General features: G+C 34.5%; 1 protein-coding gene across 1 annotated transcript; it reads left to right on the forward strand.

Annotated features, from left to right (window-relative positions):
- Positions 1 to 1,777: 1,777 nt before the first annotated feature.
- LOC106716149 (zinc finger C2HC domain-containing protein 1C) lies at positions 1,778 to 26,714 on the forward strand. Its single transcript, XM_045681873.1, has 11 exons — positions 1,778 to 2,189; positions 21,807 to 21,974; positions 22,150 to 22,368; positions 22,581 to 22,664; positions 22,912 to 23,072; positions 23,236 to 23,326; positions 23,901 to 23,945; positions 24,240 to 24,260; positions 24,879 to 25,109; positions 25,928 to 26,129; positions 26,520 to 26,714. The coding sequence occupies exons 1-11, from the start codon at positions 2,151 to 2,153 to the stop codon at positions 26,678 to 26,680; spliced, it is 1,422 nt and encodes a 473-aa protein (XP_045537829.1). The 5' UTR covers positions 1,778 to 2,150; the 3' UTR covers positions 26,681 to 26,714.
- The last annotated feature ends 478 nt before the right edge of the window (positions 26,715 to 27,192 follow it).

Here is a 27,192-nt window from a genome sequence, read left to right on the forward strand (position 1 = left end):
TAAGTTTTTTTTATGTATTTGTATAACTATAATGGAGTTATTTTAACTGAAATATTATAACTTCTTACACTTAGTGGCCTATTAAAGCTGTGTGAGCAATTATTTAAATCACTGATATTTTTATAATTAAAAAATATCAATAATATAATCGATAATGAAAAAAACAAAACACAGGATAACTTGATTTTTGTCTAGACGTGAATATCAGTGATTTAAACTAAGATATTTATTAGATTAATTTAAAATAACACACACTGCGATTAACAAAAAGAATACTTGTTACAAATAATTAAAATTTGTTTATAAAATTTCGTAGTAAAAAAGTGTCCAAATGTAGCCAACAATAGAATGTAAGAGAACGTCCACCAACGAAAAAGTCATTAAGAAAAAAAAAAATTGTCTATGGAAAGTTTTTAGAACGATCACTGCCATTTTTTCCTCTTTGCCGTAATAATATTTTTGTCGTAAATTATTACACGTATTTTCTATCTTTGCCCCTATATTCATATAGTTTTAATAGATATATTATGTATGCTATTGTATTCTAGTCAAAAATTTAAGTGAACAATCATTCTTTAAAAAAAAAGTATTTTTCATAGCATATGTATCTATGTGTCAAAATGCTAGTTTTGTTTTTATGTTTTTTACATATTCTCGAGTGTGCCAAAATTTTATTTAGAAAATTATACAGCCAGGACCGTTTTAACACGGGAATGCGGGGCGCTAGCCAATGGACGTAGGACTTTTGGGGCGCCTGTTATTTTCGCGCCCAATACGTTTAAGACGGCCCTGGATACTGTTAAAGGAATCAGTAGGTGATATAATATGTCTGTATAAGCCAAGACTTAATTTGTCAAGTCGCAGTGTGTGAACATTTGGTGTTAAATTGACAAATAAGATGCGTAGCCGTGGACGTAGCAGTGACGTCATTCGCAACGTCACTGGCAACAGAGAATTATGAGTGTTTGTATGTAACTTTTTTAAAATAAACGCCTTTGGGTTATTATTTTGTTTAATTTTGAAAAAAATACCGACCTTTATGAATAAGTGGGAAGTAGATCAGGAAGAAAGGTTGCGACCCTCAGGAATGATAAAACGACCCACACAGAGAGAAAGATACAAATAGGCGTCGAAACAAATTTCCCAGAATGCAAAATTGAATGTTTTTTGGAGTTTTATTAAATTTAAAACTTGCCCTCAGCGCCATCTACTGCGCAGTTATAAAACTAAACAAGCTCTGGTAATAAGTTATACCTAAGTACGCACACTGTTGCTTTAAAACCTTCCGCTCGATGTCGCTTTCGAGAAAAATCTTCGTCAAAGTAGGTTTTCCTTACCGTGACTTAGAATAAGTCTGTGGTGTAACAGTTCAAAAGATATGCTTCGATGATCAGGACATGACGGAAAGGAATGGTATTATTAATGAAGTAATTAATCTGTTTAACTGACAGACAACTAATACAACTAGTTAAAATGTAAATATAACAAACAGATCCAAAAAATGGGACATTCAAATTTACCATCATCATGATTCATGATAATAAACTAAGCTTATATACCTACATCATAAATGGCGACAATATAATTTACCCGGCATAGGTTAACGATCGATAAATTTTGCGACGGTTTTTTATGGATTAAGCTGCGGGCTCGCAAATAATCCGCGATGCCAATGTATATTTATTTTACATAAATAGTTTTATTTAACTAAAGTCATTGCAAACGTACTAAGGAATGGAGGCGCCGTAGGTATAATTCAGTGCAGTCAGTCGATTACTCAGACTCAGCTCAGGGCACAGTAATACCGACTGCGCTCCCCGCCACGCCATCTCGCGGCCGCGCGCCTTGCATTCGCCACAACAGCTGGCTGAGTCGCGCAGCGACCGTTGCCTCGCTTTATCGTTACGACGATAACTCATAATTTCAAAAACGTGCTTTACTTATCTGTACCCATTCCATGTTCGATTTAAAACGCGGGAAAGATATTTAGGCATTTTGTCATTTATTGTGTCAAATTTTGTGATTGTTGTGTTTGTATTTTATAATATTTTATTGCAAATTTTAATTCGTGTGTACAGTTATTACAAACATTGTTTATTTCAAATTCGTGACTTCCATCTTCCAGTTGTGTCCAAATTTGTTATAAGAAAATGGAGAAAGGTGGTGGATCTAGACTTCTCCAAATGCAGGTTGGTTCTTTAAATTTATTGTACATTTTTATTTATATAGATCGTGGTTATATCCCGAATTCCTGGCATAATGTTTATTTTATGTGAAATCTTAAGCTTTAAATAACCAATAATAAAAAATAATAGTAGTACATTTGGGTTTGTAGGTACATGTTTTTTCCGCTACCTATTAATATTACCCTAATGTTTAATTAAAAGGTGCTTACTGGCTGTCATCAAATAAATGTGAATGAAGCTAAAGAGATGTGTGTCCGGACCTTGCTAAATGAAAGGCCGAGGTCTCTGTCTACCCCTCTGGGTAACGGGCGTGAGTTTTGTAGATGTAACTGCAGCTTCGCAGGGTTTTTTTTTACAATTTTTGCTCATATGTTTCTATAAATTTACCCTACGTTATAGATAGTTGTAAGCGTGGTTCAAAAAATTAGGTATCGTCAAAACAAATAATGTTACTATGGCAACTAATATTGTGTATGTACTTTTATGGATAAAAAATGAAAAAAGAATCTACTTACCGTGGGTTTCCGAGACAAAAATCTCCGTTTAAAACATATTTTTACCTTTATTTTGTCAAAGATTATGACAGGGTTGACGATATGTTTTACATAGAGATTTTGTTCTCGGAAATCTATGGTTTGTTCGTTTATCAAACTAGCTGTTGATGTCCATCATTGCTGTGAGCTTAAATATTACATAATAAAAATTAAAAAAAACACTCAACTCACTCCCGTGGCCCAGTTCCAATTGACAAAATCCTGGCACACCTCTATCGCTTCTTCCACATTCATACATCTATAAAAACAAAAATCTTTTAAATGAGTTTAATAACTATAAACATAAACAGAACATGTGTCAATCGACTAGTGAATAAACGAATACACTATTGATTGAATTTACGTTGTTTTGCACTAAAAAAGATACTTTAAAAATGCCGTAACTTTATTCTTCTGTATACTTTATTGATGTTTTTTCCACATTTCGCTGCGCCCTCCCTCATTAAAACCATCCGTCTGTCTAGTCTGGCGGAAACAAGCTCAGCCTTTTTATTTTTATTTCTCGCTAACGAACCTGCAAATATTTGCATAAAGCCTGTTCCTGAAATGCATTTTTTCTTTGATATGGAGAATTTTGTGTGGAAATTTTTTTACATAAACAACTTACTGATGTTGATGAATTTCGTAATGTTAGTGTGTGATGACGTACTAGATTATTTATTACATATTTATCAGGGTTTAATATTTAGGAAATGTCAAAGTGCAGGAATCAGTACAGTAAAAGAAAGTGTTGGCAAAAAGTGTAAAACTAAAGTTATTTTTGTATAAATATTCACAGAAATTTTATACAAAAGTCTTTTAAGTCCAATAATCTTAGTGCATTTTATCAGTCTTCCTAAGAGGTAAATGCCCTAATACCCGCCTGACAAACAGGTTCCTTAAGGTATTTCGCTTTACGAAGTTCTTCTCAAGACAACTACATAGTAGGTAGGACCAACGTAATATTTCCGCCACAATAAAAATCATGTAATAACTGAAATAAACATCTAAAAACATATAAATCATGTAATATACCCAAATAAATCGGTATTAGTCGATTCTGTATTTAACGGTTCCATTTGGCACTACGATTGCAAATGACAAACTCAAATAATAGCAGTAATAAAAATATGTTATACATTTTACATTCATGTCCATAATGTATGGACATGAATGTAAAATGTAATGTATTTTGTTTACATAACTTTAAATGTAAACAAAAATCAATATACGTGATTAAAAATAGAACTTTTCAAAAGTTCAATTTGGAATAACAATTGGCATTCCTTATTTGAATAATTCTCGTCATGATTCACCAACGGCCGTTTTTCGAACGCGCTAAACGTCTATGTCGTCGGCATTTGCGCATCTTAATTTTCTATCCCATTCGTACATTTGCAATGAGTTAGTGAGAAAGGGAGATAGATATTGGTGGTTCTATTCAACGGGGCTTGTATGAACCTTGACCCTATCTTGACCGTAGTTAAAGTCAGTCAATGGAACTAAACTGAAACGTTACTTTTTGATCTCTTTGCTTTTAGCAACAAACCGTTTCACTTAGTGAGACTACAATTTTATATAATATACTTTTATATCGTTAAAGCGATATAGTAACATACAAATTGTTAATATCAGTAAACATAGGTTTCCACTACCGTAACAGTTTTACAAAAATTTGAAAAAAAAAAATCAAAAATTGTACCAACTCGGCAGTGGAAACCGAGTTTAAATAGTTAGTAGGTAGGTACTTAGGTTCTTATTGCTCGTGATTATGATATAGGGTATTTAAAGCAAAAAGATAAAAAAAATTCTGTGAGAAAGTTTCATCTGACAATCTTCCAACACGTGTTATGTTTCTCACGATATATGCAGCTTTCGTCGTTTTGTTAAAAGGACATGAATTACTCGTTTCCGTACAGTACGTTCCCATTGCTTACTGTGGTTTATTATACAAAAATACATTTTCAATTAATAACATTTTTAAAATTAATTATTAAGACCATGATTCAGGTTGAATATCGACTGGTCGAGTCCTACGCATTTTAAATGAATAACATAATTTTTATAACTTGTTAAGTTATTTTTATGTTAAAGCTACCGTACGCCAGAACCTCTGTCTCGAATCTCTACATCTGTGCCAAATTTCAGCGAGATCCATTCATCTGTTTTAGAGATGCCTTCTAACAAACATCCATCCATCCAAAAATTTTCATTTATAATATAAGTATTATATATAAATATACTAGCTTTTACCCGCGACTCCGTCCGCGCGGAATAAAAAAGAAAAAGAAAACGGGGTAAAAATTATCCTATGTCCTATTCCTGGTTCTAAGCTACCTGCTCACCAATTTTCAGTCAAATCGATTCAGCCGTTCTTGAGTTATAAATGGTGTAACTAACACGACTTTCTTTTATATATATAGATAGATAGATATAGATTTAAAAACGGAATACTATTTGAATACAAGGTAATTTTATAAACTATACGTAACTGGAAATAAAAAAATAATTAGAAAGCCAACAAACATAAAAAATAACTGAAAAACCATAATGTACATTAAAAAATATTGTTAAATAAATAAGAAAACGAAAACCAGTTGAAAGATTGAGTCATAACTCACCAAACTGCTTTGTATTGTAATTACTTTCACTCGTCAAAAATAAATAAAAATCACGTTGTGATTGTATAAAATTTACTGTTATGTAAGATACAGTGCTACTCAAACAGCTTTCCTAAATAACAATTTCAAGTTATATTAAAATTAGCTCTCGCCTGCGACTCCGTTCGAAATAAAAAAACAAACTTAATTAGTAGATTAATTCTTCACGGCTATGTTCTACATCTATACCACATTTTAGCGAGATTTATGCTGCCGTTCTGGACATACCTTCTAACAAACATCCATCCATCCATCCAAATATTTTTTTTTATTCTTTATACATTTGAAAAATTTATTCCTTCACCTGACAATTTTTACCCTGCGTTTTTACCCTGTTCAATTTGGACGACTTATCGTCTCTACCAATAGCAAAATTTTATTATATTTAATAAGACAATATATATTGTATATAGGTACAGTAGCCAGTCATACGATGCGAGGGAGTGATGGTAATTAAATTATAAAATACAGGTAGCTGTGGCATACATTACGTACACTTTCACTGTATTTCGCACACGCGGTGTCACACGGGATGTAAACGTAAAGGATTTATTGCGAAGATAACTGCCGAAATATGATGGGAAAATGTTTTATAATAAACTTTCACAGTTATTATACAAATCGGAACTTCATCTAGGACAAAGCAACTAGCTACTTAGTCAATTGAATAACTTTGGATAATTCATAGCGTAAATATTGACTAAATGGTCGCTTTCGAAATCTCTGCTCTGTACAATCAATATTAGCAAATAAATCTCTGCTCTCTACTATCCGTTATAATATAGACATCAGGTTGATGATTTAGGATAGATAACCAACAGAGAAATTTTATACTTTTAATATACAGTACTATTTAAAATTAATTCTCTAGTCTGTGCTATTATATTCTATAAGCAAAACTTTTAAATATATATTGGGAATTTGCAATACAGTAGCTATAGGTTGTGACTGGCTGCGACCTACATAGAGACAACGATTATCCTAAACCGTTATCGTGGCGGCACGATCGATAGCTACTCGTGACAGCGGTCTGCGACCCGTCCCACCTGACACTAACACATATAAGTGAATTCCACACTACTATAGTTATTTAGGTGGAATTTAATTGCCGAAATACTTATTTTCACGCAAATGTTGTCACATAGTATAATAAGTTATGAACTGTTAGTTTAATATTGCTTATCCGTTCCTTAAACTGCTTTACAAGACATATTTAATATCGCTGGTTATTCAATAAAAATAAAAGGGATGAGGATATGTTTTTGTAAAGGTTTTTGCGATGAAAACCCATGTTAAGACATAGTCACAGAGTAAATTACAGAGTGCAAGCCGCGGTGTGCAGATTGATGTACTCAACATTTTGATTTATTCATTGCGATTGGTGCAGTGGCTTTGGCGGCTGCGGCTGCTGCGTCCGATCCGCACTGCGCCAATCTCAATTCAACATCACTTCAAAACTCACCCCAACCTCCCTTTCACGTTACTTATTTAGTATGCTCCTTGAATTTATCTATCTGCTTTTGTTTTTTTTTATGTATAAGGATATTTTTGATGACAATATCAAGCTAATTTATTTTGGTGTCTATGGTGATAGAGTTAAAATGTTGACTTTTTAGTAAGTCGTTCGTCTTTTCAAGAAAATCAAAAGTTATATAACCTCATGTCCTGGGATTCCATTGTCTCGTTACGCAATATAACCTGTTCCAAATAGGAGTAGGCATTGACTACAGATGTTTGAACGTCAAAGGAAAATTTATGTTTATTTGTTCTTCAGCTCACGTCTACAATAAATCATAGCGTCAGCAGACCACGTGGGCTAACGAGCGATTTTTAATGTTCCCCTGACCATAAATTAAGGTCTCATAAAATTGTCATGTCGATAATGTCATATTGTGGGCGGGCATTTTGCCGAAATCAAGTTATGCCAGTTTTGTAATGTTGCAAAATCTGGGTCACCCACGCGTCTTCTTTTAGGAACTTGGTTGGTATATTACACAATTTTTATTCCTTCGTCTCTTTTGTGTTATTTCGCATATTAGAACATAAGATTTCCATATGCATTCTTAATCTTTTATTAGTGTACACACATCACATTTGTCTACTGTTACTCGAAGACTGTTACCACGAAGTTACCTTATAAAGCAATGAAATATCACGCTGTACAAGTCATCGTATGAACATAATTAGAGGTTTATATGTAGTTTGCGCAGGCGCCGCGAGTAGGGCTGTTAAGCAATAAACTTAGAACTGGCAAACTGTAACTACTTTTTAGCCGACTTCAAAAAGAAGGAGGTTATCAATTCGACTGTATTTTTTTTTTTTTTTTTTTTTTTTATGTGTGTTACCGCGAAACTCGGCCCCTGGTGGTCCGATTTTGATAAAAATTATTTTAATCGAAAGGAAGTGCTTGCAGGTGGGTCCCATTTTTTTTTTTTTTTTTTTAAATAACTAGAAGACTAGTAGATTTTGAATATAGCTTCAAAATTTGTTGCGGAAATTAGGGACATTTTTGCTTTCAGCGCTTACGTAGGCTACACTATAGGACCTACATAGAAATGATGTATGGCGAATCGTAGCTCTTTAAATGTGCTAAATAAAAGTCCGCGATAGCATATATCTATCTTTTATAGTTTTCTCACAATAACCATTTTTTTCTTTAGAAACATTCATTAAATTCATGCCCTATTTCCGACGCTATTATTCAAGTTCAGTATTAACCCTTATGTAAATAAATATGTTCATTATCAAGATAATTTAATGTAGATTATATTTGCAATTGAAACTATATCATTCTGTCTAATAGTTTAGGAGATATCGTAAGAATAAAATTACGCGGAAACGAAAAAGGCTACATCGCGTTACAATGAATAGCACAAATTTGCTTTCTGGGCTTACGTAGGTCAAACTATATGACCTACATTAAAATGATGTATCGAGTAATTATAGATCCTTAAATTTGCTAAATAAAAGTCTCAGGTGGCATATATCTATCATCTATGGATGTCTCACAAAAACCATGTTATTTTGAACAAACTTCGATTAAATTGCACACGAAAAACAGCGTCGTAAGCTTACGGCGCTATTATATTATATTCGATATGAATCCTTATCCAAATAAATATGTTTGATGGCTAGAGTATTAAATGCAGATTACATTAGCCTTTAAACTATGTAATTCTGATCAATAGTTTGGAAGATATTAAATTATTACAAACTACGCGCATCCGAAAAATGCTACTGCGGCGCGCGGCTGGACAAAATTAAAGGCACGCTACGATGTATTAGTTCGTTAATTTTCAATTTGTATACCGATTTTGATAATTATTTCATTGTTTAAAGGATAAGTGGTTATCTGGTGTATTCTAAATTAGTTTTTGAATTGAAGTACACACATATTAAATAGGAAAGTCCTTTTCTTTATTTGTCTTATTTATGTTCTTATACGTATTAAGGAAATTTGTAATTAAACTTCAAATTCACTAAAAATTGAGAAATAAAACAAACATTTTAAGAAAAAAAAATAGCCGACTTCAAAACAAAAAAAACTATCTCAAACAAAATGCGCTCAAAAGTAACTTAAAAAAAACAATTTCAAACAAAATGCACTCAAAAGTAACGTAAAAAAACAATCTCAAACAAAATACACTAAAAAGAAACAAAATAATGTCATGAAAACTTCTTTCTTTCTTTCTTCTCTCTTTCAAAAACCCTCTAAACTCTAAAGAAAGTTCTCTTCTTTCTTGTAACATGTCTATATTGTATAATTATTGTTATTTTGGAGTCGGTTTCGGCCTAAGTAGGGACATAAACGTAAGTATGTCTAATACATCTCAAATATAAAATGTCACCTATTTACTTCGGCCGACACCGACTGCGAAATAACAATAATTATACAATATAGACATGTTACAAGAAAGAAGAGAACTTTCTTTAGAGTTTAGAGGGTTTTTGAAAGAGAGAAGAAAGAAAGAAAGAAGTTTTCATGACATTATTTTGTTTCTTTTTAGTGTATTTTGTTTGAGATTGTTTTTTTACGTTACTTTTGAGTGCATTTTGTTTGAAATTGTTTTTTTTAAGTTACTTTTGAGCGCATTTTGTTTGAGATAGTTTTTTTTGTTTTTAATAAAACTACATCCTAAAATTGGCGATAAAAAACTCCTTAACTTCGTGACAGAGAAAAGATTCCACTCCCTTGAACCACTCTCCAGATATTGATATTAAATCCGTAGCCCGAAAAACAACACAACTCACGCTCTTCACCTAGAGGGGTAGACAGGATTACGGACTTGTTTAGCGTGACCTTGGCCGAATGTGCACCGTACTAATCCGGAGAATTCAGGAGAAACTCAAATACGTGTCAGCCCTAGGCTGGAGTTGATTTACGTAGGCAGCGTTGAGCATGAGTCAAGCGAGCGTCAATGCATCGCTCGGATTCCACTGCTTATCGACGTCATTACGAGACGAGACGGCAATCACTAATGATGAAGTGGCGTCCCACTGGGACAGAGCTTCTTAAACAGTTAATTATTCCAATTAGTAAAACCATAGAGTATTCGTAAGTATGAGTTAATTTTCATTAGCAGATGTACTTGGTAATTACCTAAGGGACTGCTTAAATTATTGTGTGGATTTAAGCAAAGCTATACTGTTGATTAAATTCGCAATTAATCGAAACATTTTGGACTTCCAGCTCATCAGTTTTCTGTTCCTTGTTTACTTGATAATTTTTAGTACGCAACCAGTATGCAAAGCAATAGATTTTCCTTAAGTTTCGTGTAATAATTAGAAGTATTTAAATAACAATTTAAATCATACTAATATTATAAAAGCTAATGTTTAGATGGATGGATGTCTGTTTGTATGTATCTCTGGAACGGCTCAATGTATCTTGATGAAATTTGGCATAGATGTAGAACATAGACTAGAAGAACAAAACTTTCGCGCTGACCGAGTTGCGGGTGACAGCTAGTAGAAACTAAAGTGAAGTAAACTAAGATCTATCACATTGAAGCATTGTTAACTCTTTAGTGATAAGAACATCATTATACCTCGTCTGTTATGCAGCATTTTACTTACATTGAACGAAACAAACTAAGTGCTTACTGTAAACCTAAAAATAATTCATATAAAATATAACAAAGCTCACCACTGTATAACTAATGGGTAAATACCTTGCACATACTCAACGCTTTATATTTACACTTCTTTTGAAAGAGATGGAATATTTTTGTACACTATTGCTATCAAAGGTAGACGTAATGACGAGTCTTATCGAGCGCTTGGTGGTGCAGAGGATAGTGGAGGGCACCAGATCAAGTGGAAGGTCGCCCATGAAATGGACTATTCAGATCAGAGCGGCTGTATCTGTCCCTTTACAACAAATGTGCAACAAAGGCAGAGATTAGGGAGGTGTGGCAGCGACTCGTGAAGCGGTCCCTGAATGCTGATGACCGCGACCAGTTCGAAAAGACTACAGCGACGAAGAAGAAGCTATCGGAGAAAGAGAAAGATAAAGAAAGTAGTTCTTCAAATGCAATCACAAACACACTTTGCAAATAAGTAAATAAGCTCTATTTACCATTGGAACGGAATTATTCATTTGTTTACCATCACGTGTATTACCAATTCCAATTACATATTTATTATCCTCATTACTAAGCACTCGCGTGATTGATAAAGGGTCTATTTATACCGCGTTCAGAACGATGTGGCCACTTCGTGCGTCGGCTAAACAAATAGTAACAGACCATTTCGACTAATTGAGGAATGCGCCGTAACCACACTTGAATCAACATAAATATAAAGCAATAGATAGGTGTTGTGACTAGAAATTTTAATAAGAGTATACTATGATATAGTTCTTTTCAAATATGTTGTCGGCTCAAGGTAATCGGCTCGCTGCGCAGTGCCCAACATCCCGCTACACCCTCCTACACCTAACATTGTATTCTGCGAAGCGACTCGCGAGAAGAAGTAATAAGTTGAGTTAGAATAGTGTAGAGTAGTGACAGAGAGTAGTGTAGTAGAGTAGTGACATAGAAATATTTATAAACTAATATGTTATACTATAGTCAGAATAAAGGTTGTATCCACCTATTGTATCTTATCGATCTTATCTTAATATTATATTTTATTGGCTGTCCTATAATACCTCTTGCCCTCTCGTAAATGCTGTCATACAAGTTATATTGATATTTCGTTCAGTAATTTATTTCATATTGTAGTAGGTATTGTGTTGAAATAAATTTTAGAGAGACTTATTTCACGTAATTTAAGGTATATCTATGAGTCTAAAGATAAAATAATAAAACTCTCAATCTGACTTCATTCCACATTCCGTCAGGCGCAGCTCTTTCGTTGCGCACGCGTAACAATTTATAGAACCTACTTATATTGAAGAGATTGCACTACACTGGTTCTTGTATTGAAATACGAGTGGAATTCGAGACAAGAATCTTTGTGTGAATCTTACCTTCGTCAAGTGTTTGACGTAATACTAATATAACTTCTGTAATAATATAAGTACTTTAATAAATAACTAACGCATAACTTGCTCATTTTTATGCTTGATGCAACTTTGTGCAACTTTATGCTTAATTTACGACAGTTTTCAGAAGACAGAATAATGGATAGATATTAAGGTCATGATTATCTATGATTTGTGTTATATTCCTTTTAATATTGTCAAATAGTATTACGTCTTACTTGCTTTTACTTCATTCTTCAACTGAGGGTTATAAATGACGAAGTAAAATTTTAATAGAGAGCGAGAGCTTTTAGAGAGAAAACTTACGCTTAACGCTTTCTAATTACAATTATTCTGAATAAGTATTAGACTTTTCAAATATCTTGGTGGTCCAAGGTTGTCGACAAGCTGCGCAGTACCCTACACTGATCGCTACGCCCCGCTAAACCTAACACAGTGTTCTACCCAGCGACCCTCGAGTTAAGAGCCGCCAAGATATTTGAAAAGATTTATACTAGGCAAACACAGGAAGTCTTAAAGATTGTCTTAGAAATCTTTGTGCCAAACTTTCGGATTCTTCTCTGCGCATATAACGGATACGTTATTTGCATCAGTACGGTACCTACATTAACAATTAAAGCCGAATGACTATTCTTGATCCACGACCACAGCTGAATGACTTGACTAATGAAAATCAATAATTTCCATACATTATAATATCTTCAAAAATGTATTATATTTCTTATTTATAGTCTTATTTATTTAAATAACAAAACTTCCATTACCAAAAAACCTGATTGTCCTCAGGAAATCTAACACTCTTTTTATAATATTAAATCTTATGTCTAAGTGATAAGACTCAAAAACGTAGTAGATAGAAGAACTGACTATTTCGGTTAGTTAATTAGTTCCTGTCAGCTCATCGTGCATGTAATTTCAGTGGTCAACCGCCGTGTCCACAGGAATTTTATAATGCGAAAGTTTTCAAAGCCGACTGCAAAATCAATGGTAATTCACTAAATTATTGTGATAAAACCAAAGCATAAAATAATACAATGACTAGTATAAAATTGTTTACGATCCAGTAAACATGTAATCGTGGGTGTCTGAGACCGAAACCCCGTCTAAAATATACTGTTATCTCTGTTTTATCAATGATAACGACAGGGATGATGATATGTCTCAGAAACCAACCGTAAGTAGTTCAATTCAAACCTGTTATAAAAAATTCAAACCTGTTATACAAACTTTTCAACAATTAAACCTGTTAAATGGCTATACTTATCATTCTCATAAAGCAAAAGAAAGTTCCAGAAGTATTTATCAACTATCTGTCGCTTGCGACTCTGAAAAAACTTAGTAAGTAGCCTATGTGTCCTTCCAGACCATATTCTACATGTACGCCAAATTTCATAGAGATCCGTTGAGTCGTTCTGGAGATACTTTCAAACAAACATCCATCCATTTTTCCATCCATATGATATTCTTTGAAGATATAAAACTTGTTTACCAGATTTAACCATCGTTTAATTACTTAAAGTTTACCGGTCACAACTTGCCTGAGCGGCAATAATCTAGTCTTACAGCTATGTTACTAGCGTGTAGTACCTACTTCCATAACGATCGTGTTAATTATACAGGTAACCTAATTACAGTATAACATATCACATAGTAATAGACCTAACGATGCACTCGTTGCTTATGAAATTTGCAAGACATTAAAAAAGCACGGTAATGTTGGCGTTTCATTCCTTCTTTCCTTCATCATATAACTGAATTTAATTGATTTTTCTAATTTGATTCTAATACCAACACGTCATTTCCTGTGGTGAGATTTCTTTACCTTATAAGGAGCGGATTACCACAATGAGAACATCTGTGCCACCATTTGAATGTACTATAAAGCATACGCTTGTTTTATGTCGTAAATCATTAGTTTTAAAATACTGCCTCGCAAGAATTTAACATAACCTATCTCAACGTGTTATTAGACAACCTTAATACTTATTGTTGTCTTTTAAAAAGTGATTAAGAGAGATGTTGGATGTTTTTATACAAGTGTGTCGACAGTGGAATCACACCTTAACAATGCTAGGTGACTACAAGAAATCGTCACAGATAAAACACGTGGTTATAACATCATCGACAGGACAATAATGAAAAGATTAAAGACATTTCTTTGATTATTTTCATAATAGGGTCGAGGATTTACTTAACGTTCTCGAATTTTTTTAAAATTATTAAATGTTTTGTTTCAATTATTGTATAACGTATAGCTTTATTCGGCCTTAATCAGTGGGTAAATAAAATTATAGCAAACACATTTATTTGTACACTTTTAAGTATTCAAACAATGAACTTAAATACTTCGTCGTTTTGGTATTTACTAACATCCGCTGCAATTGAGTGTAAATTGTAAACAAACGAAGCGTCCTCGTAAAAAGATTATTCGCATTTCATGTTCTAAAAGCACACTTTTGCATGTTTTCTTTCTATTAAGCTTGTATTTTCTTTCACAGAAAGAAAGAAATAATCGTTTGGTGAGTGGAAGATATAAAAAAAAATCTCTCGTAGTTTGAGTGGATTACGTATTTATCAAAACCTAGAATACTTGTTTAACAATATATGTCATATTTTAGATGACTAGTTTTAACCCTATTAAATATTATATTAAATGCCATAAAAAACCTAGTACGTTTTGTTGTAATTCATATCCATTCTGTTATTTAATTCCCACGAAAAAAATTATTTCACATTAAATATTTTTCTTCATAGTTTAGTAACTAACGTGTGGCAGTCTCATGTATTTGTCACGTATTTCCTCCTCTTTTAATCCTTTAAGTACATTAATGTTCTCAAATAATGAGCGTCGCGTTTTAAAAGCGCCGTGTGAACATGGAAATGCATTTGTTCTATTTGAACGTTTTTTTAGCGTGCGTTAAAAAAGCGATTGTGTGAATGGTGACTAAAAGTATAATGTTAGCAACCTGCAAAGAAGACTAACAGTACTTAGTATATTTAGTAACTTATCCTGTAACACTATCTGAGATTACTGCGCACCCCTAGACCATAGGTCAGTAACACGCAAAGCATTTAATAAGATTAACGTAAACTGTTAAACAATATAGATCCGATACCCGCTGAATTGCAAACATAAAAGAACCTAAGGACACTAGACGATCCTTAGGTTATGCTAACGATATTTGACTGCTTCCAAACATAGTTAACAATGCAAAATTTAGACAAAGAAAATTAATAAAATTGAAATAATTATGAATTTCCATTGTCAAAATACGTGCATACAAAAATATTGTGGCATCTCTCATCTTTGTACAGAACACCAACAATTACAATTTTTTCGAAGATTAACACATTTTATAACAAAGAACCTCTTTGTTGTCAACAATACAATAAGAGTAAATTACCAAAGGAAAGTGGTGACGTCATTTAAGGCGACTCTAGACAGTGGGCGCTGAGTCAGCCAGCACGGCGGCACATGTATGGTCACATACAAGTCCCGCGGGGGCGTTACGCGACCCACATACGATAAAAAGTAGATACTTTATTAGAAATATTTATGCCAACAAAATGAAGGACAGTGAAATATACTTGACAAAAGTTTAGTCCAATTTTATTAGGGTGTTGCGCGCAAGGTCACGAAAATTGGCAAAAGGTTTAGTAGGAGTTTCTGTCCAAGAAAAATTAAGAAGAATTCTACATAAAATCTGTTAAAATACTATCTTACTAATATTATAAATGCGAATGTTTGGATGGATGGAATGATAGATGGATGCTTGCTACAAGGTATCTCCAGAATAGGTCAATTTCATTGAGATCCGCTCAATAAAATTTGGTATAGATATAGAACATAGTCTTGAAGAACACATAGGCTACCAATCATGTTTTTTTTTATTAATTCCGCGTCGATGTTGTCGCTGGCAACATCTAGTAATTTAATAAAAAACCAACATTATTTGTATTTGATTTTAATAGAAAGTGCAAGTAATGCAACAATATTAATAGACAACGATATAAGTAAAAATATAATCAAGAATGAATGATGGTTGTATTTTGCTCACTTTGCGAACTATTAGTAAATGGCAGTTATATTTTGGAGTTGCAATTTAGTCATCTTAAATCTTACAAGATTGATAAACTGAGGAAAGTTAGAAAGCGAGGATGACTGGTGAGTCAGCGGTACCGAGACACATTAAACGGGTTAATTGCAATGTCGACAGTAAGGCAAATATTGAATTGCGTCCAAACAACTTTGGCATGTCTGCAGTGAAAGCATCAATGATTTGCAGGGACAATTACACTGGCTAACTTTAAATTCTAATTTCGTGATCTTGTCACATCGATCGTGTTAAGCCATGATATTTCAAATACGTCTAACTAGTCTACTGTCGTGAGATTTATTTAATACAACTTGAAAACAACCAATTAATGTTCTATTGAATAACTCTACTTGTTATCTAGAGTCAGAACTTTGTTACTACTCATCCGATAACAGAATAATAATAACATAGGTTACCTTTTTAAATATGTAGAAATTCAATTGAACTATTCATACATATAACAATCTTCTACTTTCATTTCTTATTAATATTAAATCAGAATTCCAGTCATATAACTTCGCTATAATTCGCTTCGGGTTGTTGCAATAGCAAAGCACACAATGTGTAAAGCTTGCACTATCCCATTGATTTCCCACGGGCTCTCTTAAATATTTAATATTGCACTGCTTCACTGCGAAATATACAATTACATTTAAAATTCAAATGTTATATACTTTTTATTAAGTACTTACTGAATAAATTATATCAATAAACTCTTTACTGTAGAAAAATATATCGTCCCGCCATCGATCGGCCTTTTTTCGATCGGGATTTTTTTTTACCATTGGGACCATTAATTCTATGGATTGAGAGCTAGGCCAGGCCGATTGGTCCAAAGGGAAACACCCTGATAATAATTGTCTTCTACTAAGGTTTTTAGCTCCCCAATTAAACAAAATTAACTTTCCTAATTCCTTCAAACATTGAGCTTTCATAAGCTGGACAAGCTGAGATCTACAAATACTTCGTATTTCTTGTACTCAGATAGTCCACAGAACCCCCCTACATCCGGTCACTTGTCGTTCCCCCAGTTAAAATTGTCACGCATCACGCACTATGCGTTTTCTGCACCTGTACTAATATATCCTCAAACATTGTTTACATTGTTGTTACTTGTGTCATTTAAAATGTATTAGGTATTTTTACTTTTAACGTTTACGAAGTATTTTTAGTTATATTAAACTTTTATTTCGATGATTTAGGCGTGTAGTCATCTTTTATATGTTAAGAACTTATTAAAAATGCACTTATAGTAACTGTTAATATCTTTGTACACGAGACTGTTATCTATTAAAGTTTATACGATCCAATATATTAATTATTAATATAAACATCTTTGGCTAGTTGTCAGCTACTGCTGTGTTTCACTTATTAATTAATAACGTTTCTATGAAGGATTTATTATAAAATGTCTATCGATCGGATAAACAGTAACAAAACTCTACTGTTTTAAACTTAGATATTAACATAAATATGTATTATAGTAAATTAAACCTTATCAAATAAAATTAAAGTTGTTAATTACACGAACATCTTAATCAGACGATAATCTAATAAGGAAGTGTTAGTCAGCGGGTCAAGTTACCTCGCTAGTAGAGGTCAAGTTGACGTGACATTGACCTCCGTATGCAGTCGTCTCTAGGCGACTAGTAACCAAACAAATAACCACCAAGGGTAAAGCACGCAAAGAGTTTCATTCACGTTATAAAAGCTTTCGAAGTACAAACTCAAAGCAAAAAGAAATCCGAAACTTAAACTTTCAATTATAGATTAAAATTTATGCTGACGTATAACATATTGTTTTTCGGAAGTGTCAAAATAAGATAGACCCAATGGAAGTACGTTACTATAATAAATCCATGGATCAAATAAACTGGTGGCAACGAGGAAATCGGAGGAGTCCTGGCAGTGATTCCTCGATATCCTTGGAGGGAGCTGATCCTATTGACATAAGGAATGGTTGGCTAACCCTTTCTAATCATCAGGTATCTATTTATTTAATAAAAAAATCAATTATTGTAACTACCTACTTTGCTTCAAAGTGAAAACATAAAAAGATATGTACGTACAAAAAGGTGCAGAAAAGTTGACATAAAAATTTTAAAATATTTTTTGAACATAACTCGTCTAGATTATGAATTAAGTCTAGAATTTAGATAGTTATTTAATATCAAAATATTATTACCTTATAACTTTTATGTAATCTTAAAGTCATCAACTCAAATATATTGTTTATTATGACTGACTACAATATACTTAAAGTGAATAATAATTCACGTCGCGACTTCTGTTATGTTTGCGACTTAGTCATGTAGGCAGGTAACCTTCGTTACATCACACCTCCGCGTCGACCTCGTTGAATCACAACGTGGACAGGTTCGCAAAACAATGAGCTCCTTTATATTGCTTATTAATATTCTTAGCTTTTGTATTAACAACCATATATGTAAGTTTATATGCTCTATATCCATCATCTAATTATTGTTATATATGCATAAAGGTACTCGTACCTAATTATTGAATATAAACAGCTGACTGTTTTTCTTACATCGATTTAAGTCGTAATATTACTTGTTACTAAATATTATAAATGTGAATGTTTAGATGGATGGATGTTTGTTTGAAGGTATCCCTGGAACTTCTCAACGGATCTTGATGAAATTTGGCACAGATGCAGAACAGTGTCTGAAAGAACACATAGGCTATTTATTACGTTTTTATTTTTAATTTCGCGCGGATGGAGTCGCGAGTGACTGCTAGTTTAATAATAAAAAAGGTAAAAAAAGCACCGATATATTTAGCGATTCAAAAATCAAATAAAAAACTATGTTTATTAACATGATTTAAAACACTTAAAAATTACCAAACATTTATTTGTTTGTAACACAACAAAAGTTCTTGCCAAGTACATATTATATCTAGGATATAAATTAGATGTCGCCTATAAAAAGAATAAGGAAGGAAAACATTGACAGACGCCTACTGTGATACATCTATGTTATTCATTCCTTATAACCACATAGTTACCAGGCGTCCGGATAAAGCCGGACATAGGTAGGCTTTTTGATTGCGTGTCCGGCCAAAATTCCGAGTTGTCCGGCTTTTGTTAGGCTTTTTACATTTCCCAAACGAGAGTATACCTATTAATACTGAGACAAAATTCTAAATAATACAGGGTGTCCGACCTTTTTTCCCAAATGTCCGGCCAAACTGGTTGGTCTATCCGGCTAGTAAACTTGGCGATCTGGCAACCCTACAGCCACAATATAAACTTTTAAATGTATCTGTTAAATGTAAAATTATAGACATATCTTAGGAGAAATTCAGATAAGCCGGCCGGCATTGGGCCAGCGTGGTTGACTATGGCCTGGTCAACATAAGTTGTTATGCTCCGACACCCTCGGTGATGACATATGTGTTGACAACGACGTGTAAAAGTAATATTGTGATTCACTTTACTTGCAATAGATTATTGTTAGCAACTTGCAATAAGAACGAAACGAGACGTGTACGAGATACATTTTTGTATCAGTGTTCCTTCAGTGGAAATCCACAGTTTTGGTGGTCGAAGTAAGAGCTAGGTGTGTACTTTAACTGTCCAAACTAAGAATTTTTTACATTGTATCTAAGGAAATAAAATGTTAGATTTAATTCCCAGGCGTAAAGTCGATGACTGGTGAGTCAGTGCGGCCGTGTAAGGGCATTCTAGTTCTCAGCTTTACATCTATATGTATGTACATATGTGACTCGCCTTGGACGTGCACAGCCCACATCGCGACATGCAAATGGATGGAAACATCTTTAATCGAGATGACTGCAAACTTATAAGGATTTTTGTGTTATCTAAAATGTTATTTATCCATGAATTTCAATCACCGAAACATATCAATATCATTAAATCACCAGAATCAAGTCATTTAAAGTGACAATTATCGCCAGAAATTGCATAAGCATGTGTAGCATTTCTCTTTAATTAAAATCACTTATTTAGGACTCTGTGCAGAAAATACCTTATTTGAAGTACCAGTCCGTCCTTAGCACGAAATCTCTACTTAAAAACCTTATAAGGTAACCGATATTGTTAAATATGTTTTCCTTATTTGGATATTTACGATTTTTTTTAGATTTTTTTATTGAAATAAACTTTGAATGAAACTTTGAAAAGACTAAAATAACGACATTTTAAATTCTAGTTTAAGGCAATACCTATGTGGTCAGACAATAAATTGACAACAAAGTCAATAATCGGTTGACCACATGTGGTAGTTTGCAAAGTGGTGGCAAGCGTTCCGCCCACATCAGTGCAACATATTTATGACACTTCAGTGCACAATATTCCTTTCACTTTATTGACAATTGAAGTGAACGGAATCGATGTTTTAAAACTCGGTTCAGTATCGGTTACAAAATCGATACGTATTTGGAAGTTTGCGTGTATAGGTGACAATATATTTTTGGACGTTTTCTTAATTTTTCGATTGTTTAAAAAATAAACTTTGCGTCGTTTCTGAACCGATTGCATAAAAAAATGGTTTGATCTTTGCTGTAAAATAAAACAAATAATCTTTTTTTCAAGGTGAGACTTTGTCTAAACAATTGCTTAGTCGTTAAAAGTAGGCAAGCGAGTAAATTTTTCACAAAACTAACATTTCAAAATTATTAGTTTTCGTCTCCCACAAATAAAAAAAAAATCTTAAATAATTTTATAATATTCTAATTAATAAACTTTGTTCTTGACCAAAATTACTTTCGGTTCCGCATTTTTTTGTGCAAAATCAGACACTAAAAAAACAATGGTTGAATACAAAAAAAGACCATTAATAAAATTAGAGTGTCTTATAAAAAATCATCATAGGAAATAGAAATGTTATCCCAAGCATCATCATCATCAGCTCACTATACGTCCCCACCGAGGGGCTCGGAGCCTACCCTAAGTTAGGGGTGTTTAGGCCATAGTCAACCACGCTGGCCATGTGCGGGTTGGTTGACTTCACACATATCATTGAATTTCTTCTCAGATATGTGCAGGTTGCATCACGATGTTTTCCTTCACCGTAAGAACGTCGAATAAATGTACATATGTAAATCGAAAATCGAAAAACACATTGGTACATGGCGGGATTCGAACCCAGGACCTGCAGATTGCAAGTCAAGTGCTTAACCCCTGAGCCACCGACGCTCTTCAATACAAGCATACAGCAATGATTTACGGCCTTCACAACTGGTGCCAGAGGCGGAAGCGATTCGATATAACAATAAATTTAGTGATCTTCAAGTTGTCGTTAGTGAAGCGTAGGCATTAGGAAGCTGTTCAGGGCAAGGTCGTATTTAGCTAGTGCTATTTGTTTTGTATCCTAAATAACTAGCAGTTTTATAATTTCTGCGCAACCGAAAAATCACAGTTCACAGAAATCAGTACAAAACAAGCCAGGGCCAGGTTTCCTAGTTAAAAATAAATTAATAGTGTCAACATGTCACAATATTACTGACAATCCGGATAGTGGCCTACATCCGCGTTTTAAGGACACAAACACCGCAGGCGCCGTATAAGGAGAGTTAACTGCGGTCACAACTAAGCCCACGACTATTTGATCTGTGCAATTTGTTTAACTGATCTACCCACAGTTTATTAAACTGGAATCAATGACATCTTTACAGTTCAATTAGATCTATTTGAGTTCTTGCTACGATTTTTGTCGTAGCTTTCGTCAATATACGCCACAAATTTTATGGACAATGAAACACCAACGCATACAGAAGTGTTCATTATAAATTATTTAAGCCTTGTTTAATGAAGTAATGTTCTCTACCGAATAGCACTAACAGATTTATTTTGCCCTTAGGCTCGATTCCAACAAAAACAGCTGCAGGAGCGCGAGCTGAAAATCGCGTCACTGTACGAGGCGCAGCAGGCTCGTACGCTCGACAAGCTGCGCCTCTCGCCCGCCACCAGCCCCAACAGCCATGTCAGCCCCAGTATACAACCGACACATAACGTACAGCCTGGCAAGGTGAGTTCACTATTACATACTATTCCTTCACTATTACATCAATCATACAATCTTCTAATTTACCCTTAGAATTACGACAATTTTCGTTATAAAGATCGGTTCTTACAGAATTTTATTGGATTCTGCAACATCAGTTATTAGTTCACTAACTTTGCGATATTTTGCCTGGTCCTAGGTGCGACAAATGTTCGAGGAGCGCAGAACGAAGGCGGGCATAGACAAAAGCTACCCGCTGCAGCCGATACACAACACGGAGCGGACAAAGCCGCGTGCGCATAACGGGGTGCCGCGCGTCGCCAACACACGCACCACGCTCACCACAATAACCACGCTCGATAGGAAGGCCGCCAAGACGCATCATGTTTCCAACACGCATACCGTCAAGAAAAACATTGTGAGTACTTAAACTTACTGCCATACTCATAGTCGTTACTTGTAGGAGTTCCTTAGTACGTATTTTTTAATACCAAAGGGAGTAAAGGTTCATAATCTATAAAATCCAACTTCATATTACATACTTGGATTTCTTAATGTCCGTTGTAACAACGAAGTATGTTTGAACGAAATGATTCGATTAGTTCAGAATTGAATTGCCATTTTTTTCAGGTACACAAATCAGAAAACATCTTGAACGTCTCCGGTGATCTAAATCACAACCATGAGTTAGATTTAAATCCTATTAAGCAATCGGTAAGTTTTATTTTATTAGCAGACTATTCGTTGGATTCTAACACCAAAATCCTTGTATAAAACATATCGCTATCTTTGTTTTGTCAAAGATAATGACAGGGATAACAATGTTTTTTCAAAAACCAACTATGAGTTAATTCTTTTGATCACAAAGATATTACAAATAATTTTCAATGATTGGTATTTCATAAGTTCAATTTACAATATTTTGTCACGATGTTGCTATGGTAAAACATTTGTCTTGAAGAATCAACCGAACGGTGACTATTCACACGTGGACGAAGTGGACAAAGCTGAGAACAATTGTCTTTTGCAAGATGAGACTTTCCCAGAGGCGATGGCGCCCACGCCCACGCCCACGCCGCGCTCGCCCGAGCCCAAACCGCAGGTTAAGAAACTCATACAGAGGTAAATATACCAAATAAAACCCCAACTAAATAATACAAACCGATAATAACTTAATGGTTAAGGACACAATTGACGTGGTAGTGAGTTCGAATCCCGACTCGATAATAATTAAATAAATTAATAATCTGGTGATATTTTAATTGAAAATTGTCGGTGTCTGTAGGAATCCAGTACAAAAACGACCGACAAGTCCAACAAAGTCCAGGCCGCAGTTAACAAATACTTCAACAAAACGGGTCACCAGCGAAAGTAACGTGAGTAATAATGAAATTCATTATCAGCTCACTATAAGTCCCCAATGTGAGGGTCGGAGCCTACCCCAAGATAGGGGTTACTAGGCCTCATATATATATTTGAATTACTTCACAGATATTTCCAGGTTGCATTACGATGAAATGTTCATCGAAAATCCATAAACACATTCGTACATTGCGGACTTCGAACCCAGGACCTGCAGATTGCCAGTCTAGTGCTTAACCCCTGAGTCACCGACGCCACATTTGTTATAAATAATGATATTTTAATAGAATCGTGTTATTTTTTAATCCGTCAGCGGTAGAATAAGTAACTCACCTGATGTTCAGTGGCAAAGATTAAAAAGATCTTTTTGTAACTGATAATTCGTTCTTATTTAAATGTCACTTACTCTTTGACAACGTCGAAATACGTTCCATTTTATGCATTATTAATTGCTAATTAAAAAGTCTACTTGATATATTTATGACAATCGTGCGAAATTCAAATCAATTTGACATTTATTGTCATAATGATAAACATATCAAATTATTTGTACTATAATAATTGCTTAAATAAAACCTAATTATGCAGATGCCTGATAAATCGAGGGTAGCAACGCAACGGGTCTCTAGCACTGTGAGTAGTTATAAGTATTTTTTTAATTTGAATGATTGTGTTAGATTTATGTGAGGTATTTGAGTCATGTCACGATAGTAAACAAAGATTATTGTACCGGGAATCTTGTTGTAAAAAGGAAATTGTGATGCAAAACATTATTGTGAATAAAATTGACTGATAATAAGCTTAAAAAATATAATTACTTTAGCGACAGTAGGAATAAAATACTAATAAAGTTTTACAAATTCGAAACTTTTCTTCGATTTTTTTTTTGCATTACATATTTATTTCTTACTATTTTTTTCATTTCAGGTACTTAAGAAAACACCTTCGGTATGTTATTGTTTTATTTATTTTTTATTACTTAATATTACGAGTTCTCTGCACGACGCTGATGTCTGGTTATGAACAATTTTTTTTTTAAATTAGAGATTTAGACCTAATCAAATTCTACTTATTGGTAACTCTGATAAAATTTTACTATTTCTGGACATTTATATCCATTTAAATACTAGCTGTCGCCCGCGACTACGTCCGTGAGAAATAACAAGTTAATAAGTAGCTTATGTGTTCTTCTAGACCAGTGTTTCCCAAAGTGGGCGATAACGCCCCCAAGGGGGCGTGTGAAACCTAGGTGGGGGCGATAAGGGGCCCAAAAATGGGGGGCATTGAAATTAATTAAAGCAATGAAATTGTGGTTTTTAAGTTTTAGGGCTGAATAAAAATTAGGGGGCTCTGAAATATAATTGATTTTCAAAGGGGGCGGTGAAAGAAAATAAGTTTGACAATCACTGTTCTAGACTATGTTCTACATCTGTGACAAATTTCACTAAGATCCGTTGAGCTGCTCCGGAGATATCTTCAAACAAACATCCATACATCTAAATATTCGCATTTATATTATTAGTAAGATTTCTTGTGTAGTTAACTATATTATTCAATGTGTGACAGACGCCGGGCAGTAAGTCCAGGTCGAACGCGTTCATGTCTGGCACGTCAGTGGTGGCGGGGGGTAGTGTGGGGGGTAGTGTAGGGGGTAGTGCGGGGGTTGTCGCGGGGGATGCGTGCGGTGTGTGCGGGCGTCGCTTCGCCAGCGACCGTCTCGCAAAGCACGAGTCCATCTGCAAGAAGGCGCACGCCAAGAAACGGAAGCCATTCGATGTCCTCAAACATAGGCTGGCGGTGAGTTTGTGTGTTATTTTGTGACAGTTTCTAATCTAGATAGACCTTTGGATCTGTTAATCTTGTGAAGTCTGTGAAATGAAATGATATGAAATTAGCCAAGTCCGGCAGCGTCGTGTTTCACGATGACACCTAAAATAATGAAAATTTTTAAAGATACAAAGTGCGATTTTCGTTGATAAGAGAAATTATTATAAGTAACTAGCTGTCGCCCGAGACTCCATCCGCGCGCAGTTAAAAAAAATGAAAAATAGATGTTGGCCGATTCTCAGACCTACTGAATATGCTCACAAAATTTCATCAAAATCGGACAAGCAGTTTCGGAGGAGTATGGCAACGAAAACTGTGACACGAGTATTTTATATATTAGATATTCAAGAAACCCGGTGAATGTCCTAAACTGTACGCATTGATCCCTGCGCTACGTTCCCTGATCTTGTCTTGGTCGGTGCATCAAGTTTCCGTCCTACAAATAAATCTGTCTACCGTCATCTTCATTGTCACTCCCTTCGTGATGATGTCACTTTTCACGAAATCCATTAATCTCTTCCTGAAAATAATAATACTAATAATAAATTAATTTATATCCGCTACATGGAACATTCAGGGCACTGAAGCTGAAACTTTTAAGGCAAGAAATTATAATTATGGCACAACACGTTATAACAAATTATCACATTAAAATTATCTCTCACAATGTTAATAACAAGATATTTGTAATAATCTCACTCTCATATTTTCAATATTTACAAAAAACACTATTTTATTTCGTAAAAAAAAACCGGCAAACATTTTCTAAGTGACTTGGGTTTGCACAGGGTACAGAAGCGGAGCCGTTCATCGGCAAACTGCGCAAGGGGGCGCAGGGTGGGGGTAGTGGTGGGGGGAGCGGGGCGGGCAGTGGGGGCGGGGGCAAGGGTGCGGGCAAACAGCTGAACAGCACGTGGCGACAGAAGCACGAGGAGTTCATCCAGGCCATCCGCGCCGCCAAACAGGTGCAGGCGCATCTCAAAGCTGGCGGTCAGTACATCTCTCTGTTCCCTCAGCCTCAAGCCACCAGCGAAAAATTATTGTGAAGTTATATGGAGCTAGTTATTTAAGACTTGTAACTTTCTGAACCTAGGTCTTAGATTCATCTTAATTCTTAAAATTATGAGAGAACCGTCCGTATTGTGGATTCTGGAAAATGATCTACCTGATTAGCTTTTGACCTTTAGACTTATTTTTAAACTAGCTGTAATATGTGCTAGCCTATGTGTTCGTCCAGACAATGTTCTACATCTGTACCAAATTTCATCAAGATCGGTTGAGTCTTTACGGATATACCTTCAAACAAACATTCATCTAAACATTCGCATTTATAATATTAGTATGATAATGTGAGTGTTTATAAATATAATTAATTTTCAGGTAAAGTGAGCGACTTGCCCCCTCCCCCGCCATCAGAGAACCCTGACTATGTGTCGTGTCCTCACTGCGGCCGGCGCTTCAACCAGGCGGCGGCGGAGAGACACATTCCTAAATGCGCCAATTATCAATTCAACAAGCCTAAAAATAACAAGAAACGATAATTTTGCGTCACATGTAAGTACTTTGATATCTGTAGAGGCCATTTCTATATACCAGGGATTCCCAAAGGGGACGTATCAACCCCCTGGGGTCGATATTGAACTTAAAGTATTGCTAAGTTACTCTGTCTTCTATTGACCTAAGTCAGAATGAATAATAATTATAATTGATCTTAAAAGTAGGTAATTTGGCCATAGGGGTCTAAGGTAATAGTTCATTTTGGGAAAAGGGGGTCTCTTGTTGGAAATAGTTTGGGGATCTCTGACCTAAATAAACTATTAAACTTTAATTCCAAATTAATAGTTGATTAACTCTTAATACTTTAAGAGATATTTAAAGTTTATTTGGGCCTAAAAATTTAGATATTTTATATATCTATGTATTTTAAATGTTTTATTTGTACAACGATTATGACAAACATCGATTTGACTATGTTTACAAGAAAATATGTTAAAAAAAAATTACTATATAATTTCTGTACGTTGGCAACACTGCGTTATGTTCCACCAATAGA

Source organism: Papilio machaon, chromosome 17 (genome assembly GCF_912999745.1).
Source record: "Papilio machaon chromosome 17, ilPapMach1.1, whole genome shotgun sequence".
Lineage (NCBI taxonomy): Eukaryota > Metazoa > Arthropoda > Insecta > Lepidoptera > Papilionidae > Papilio > Papilio machaon.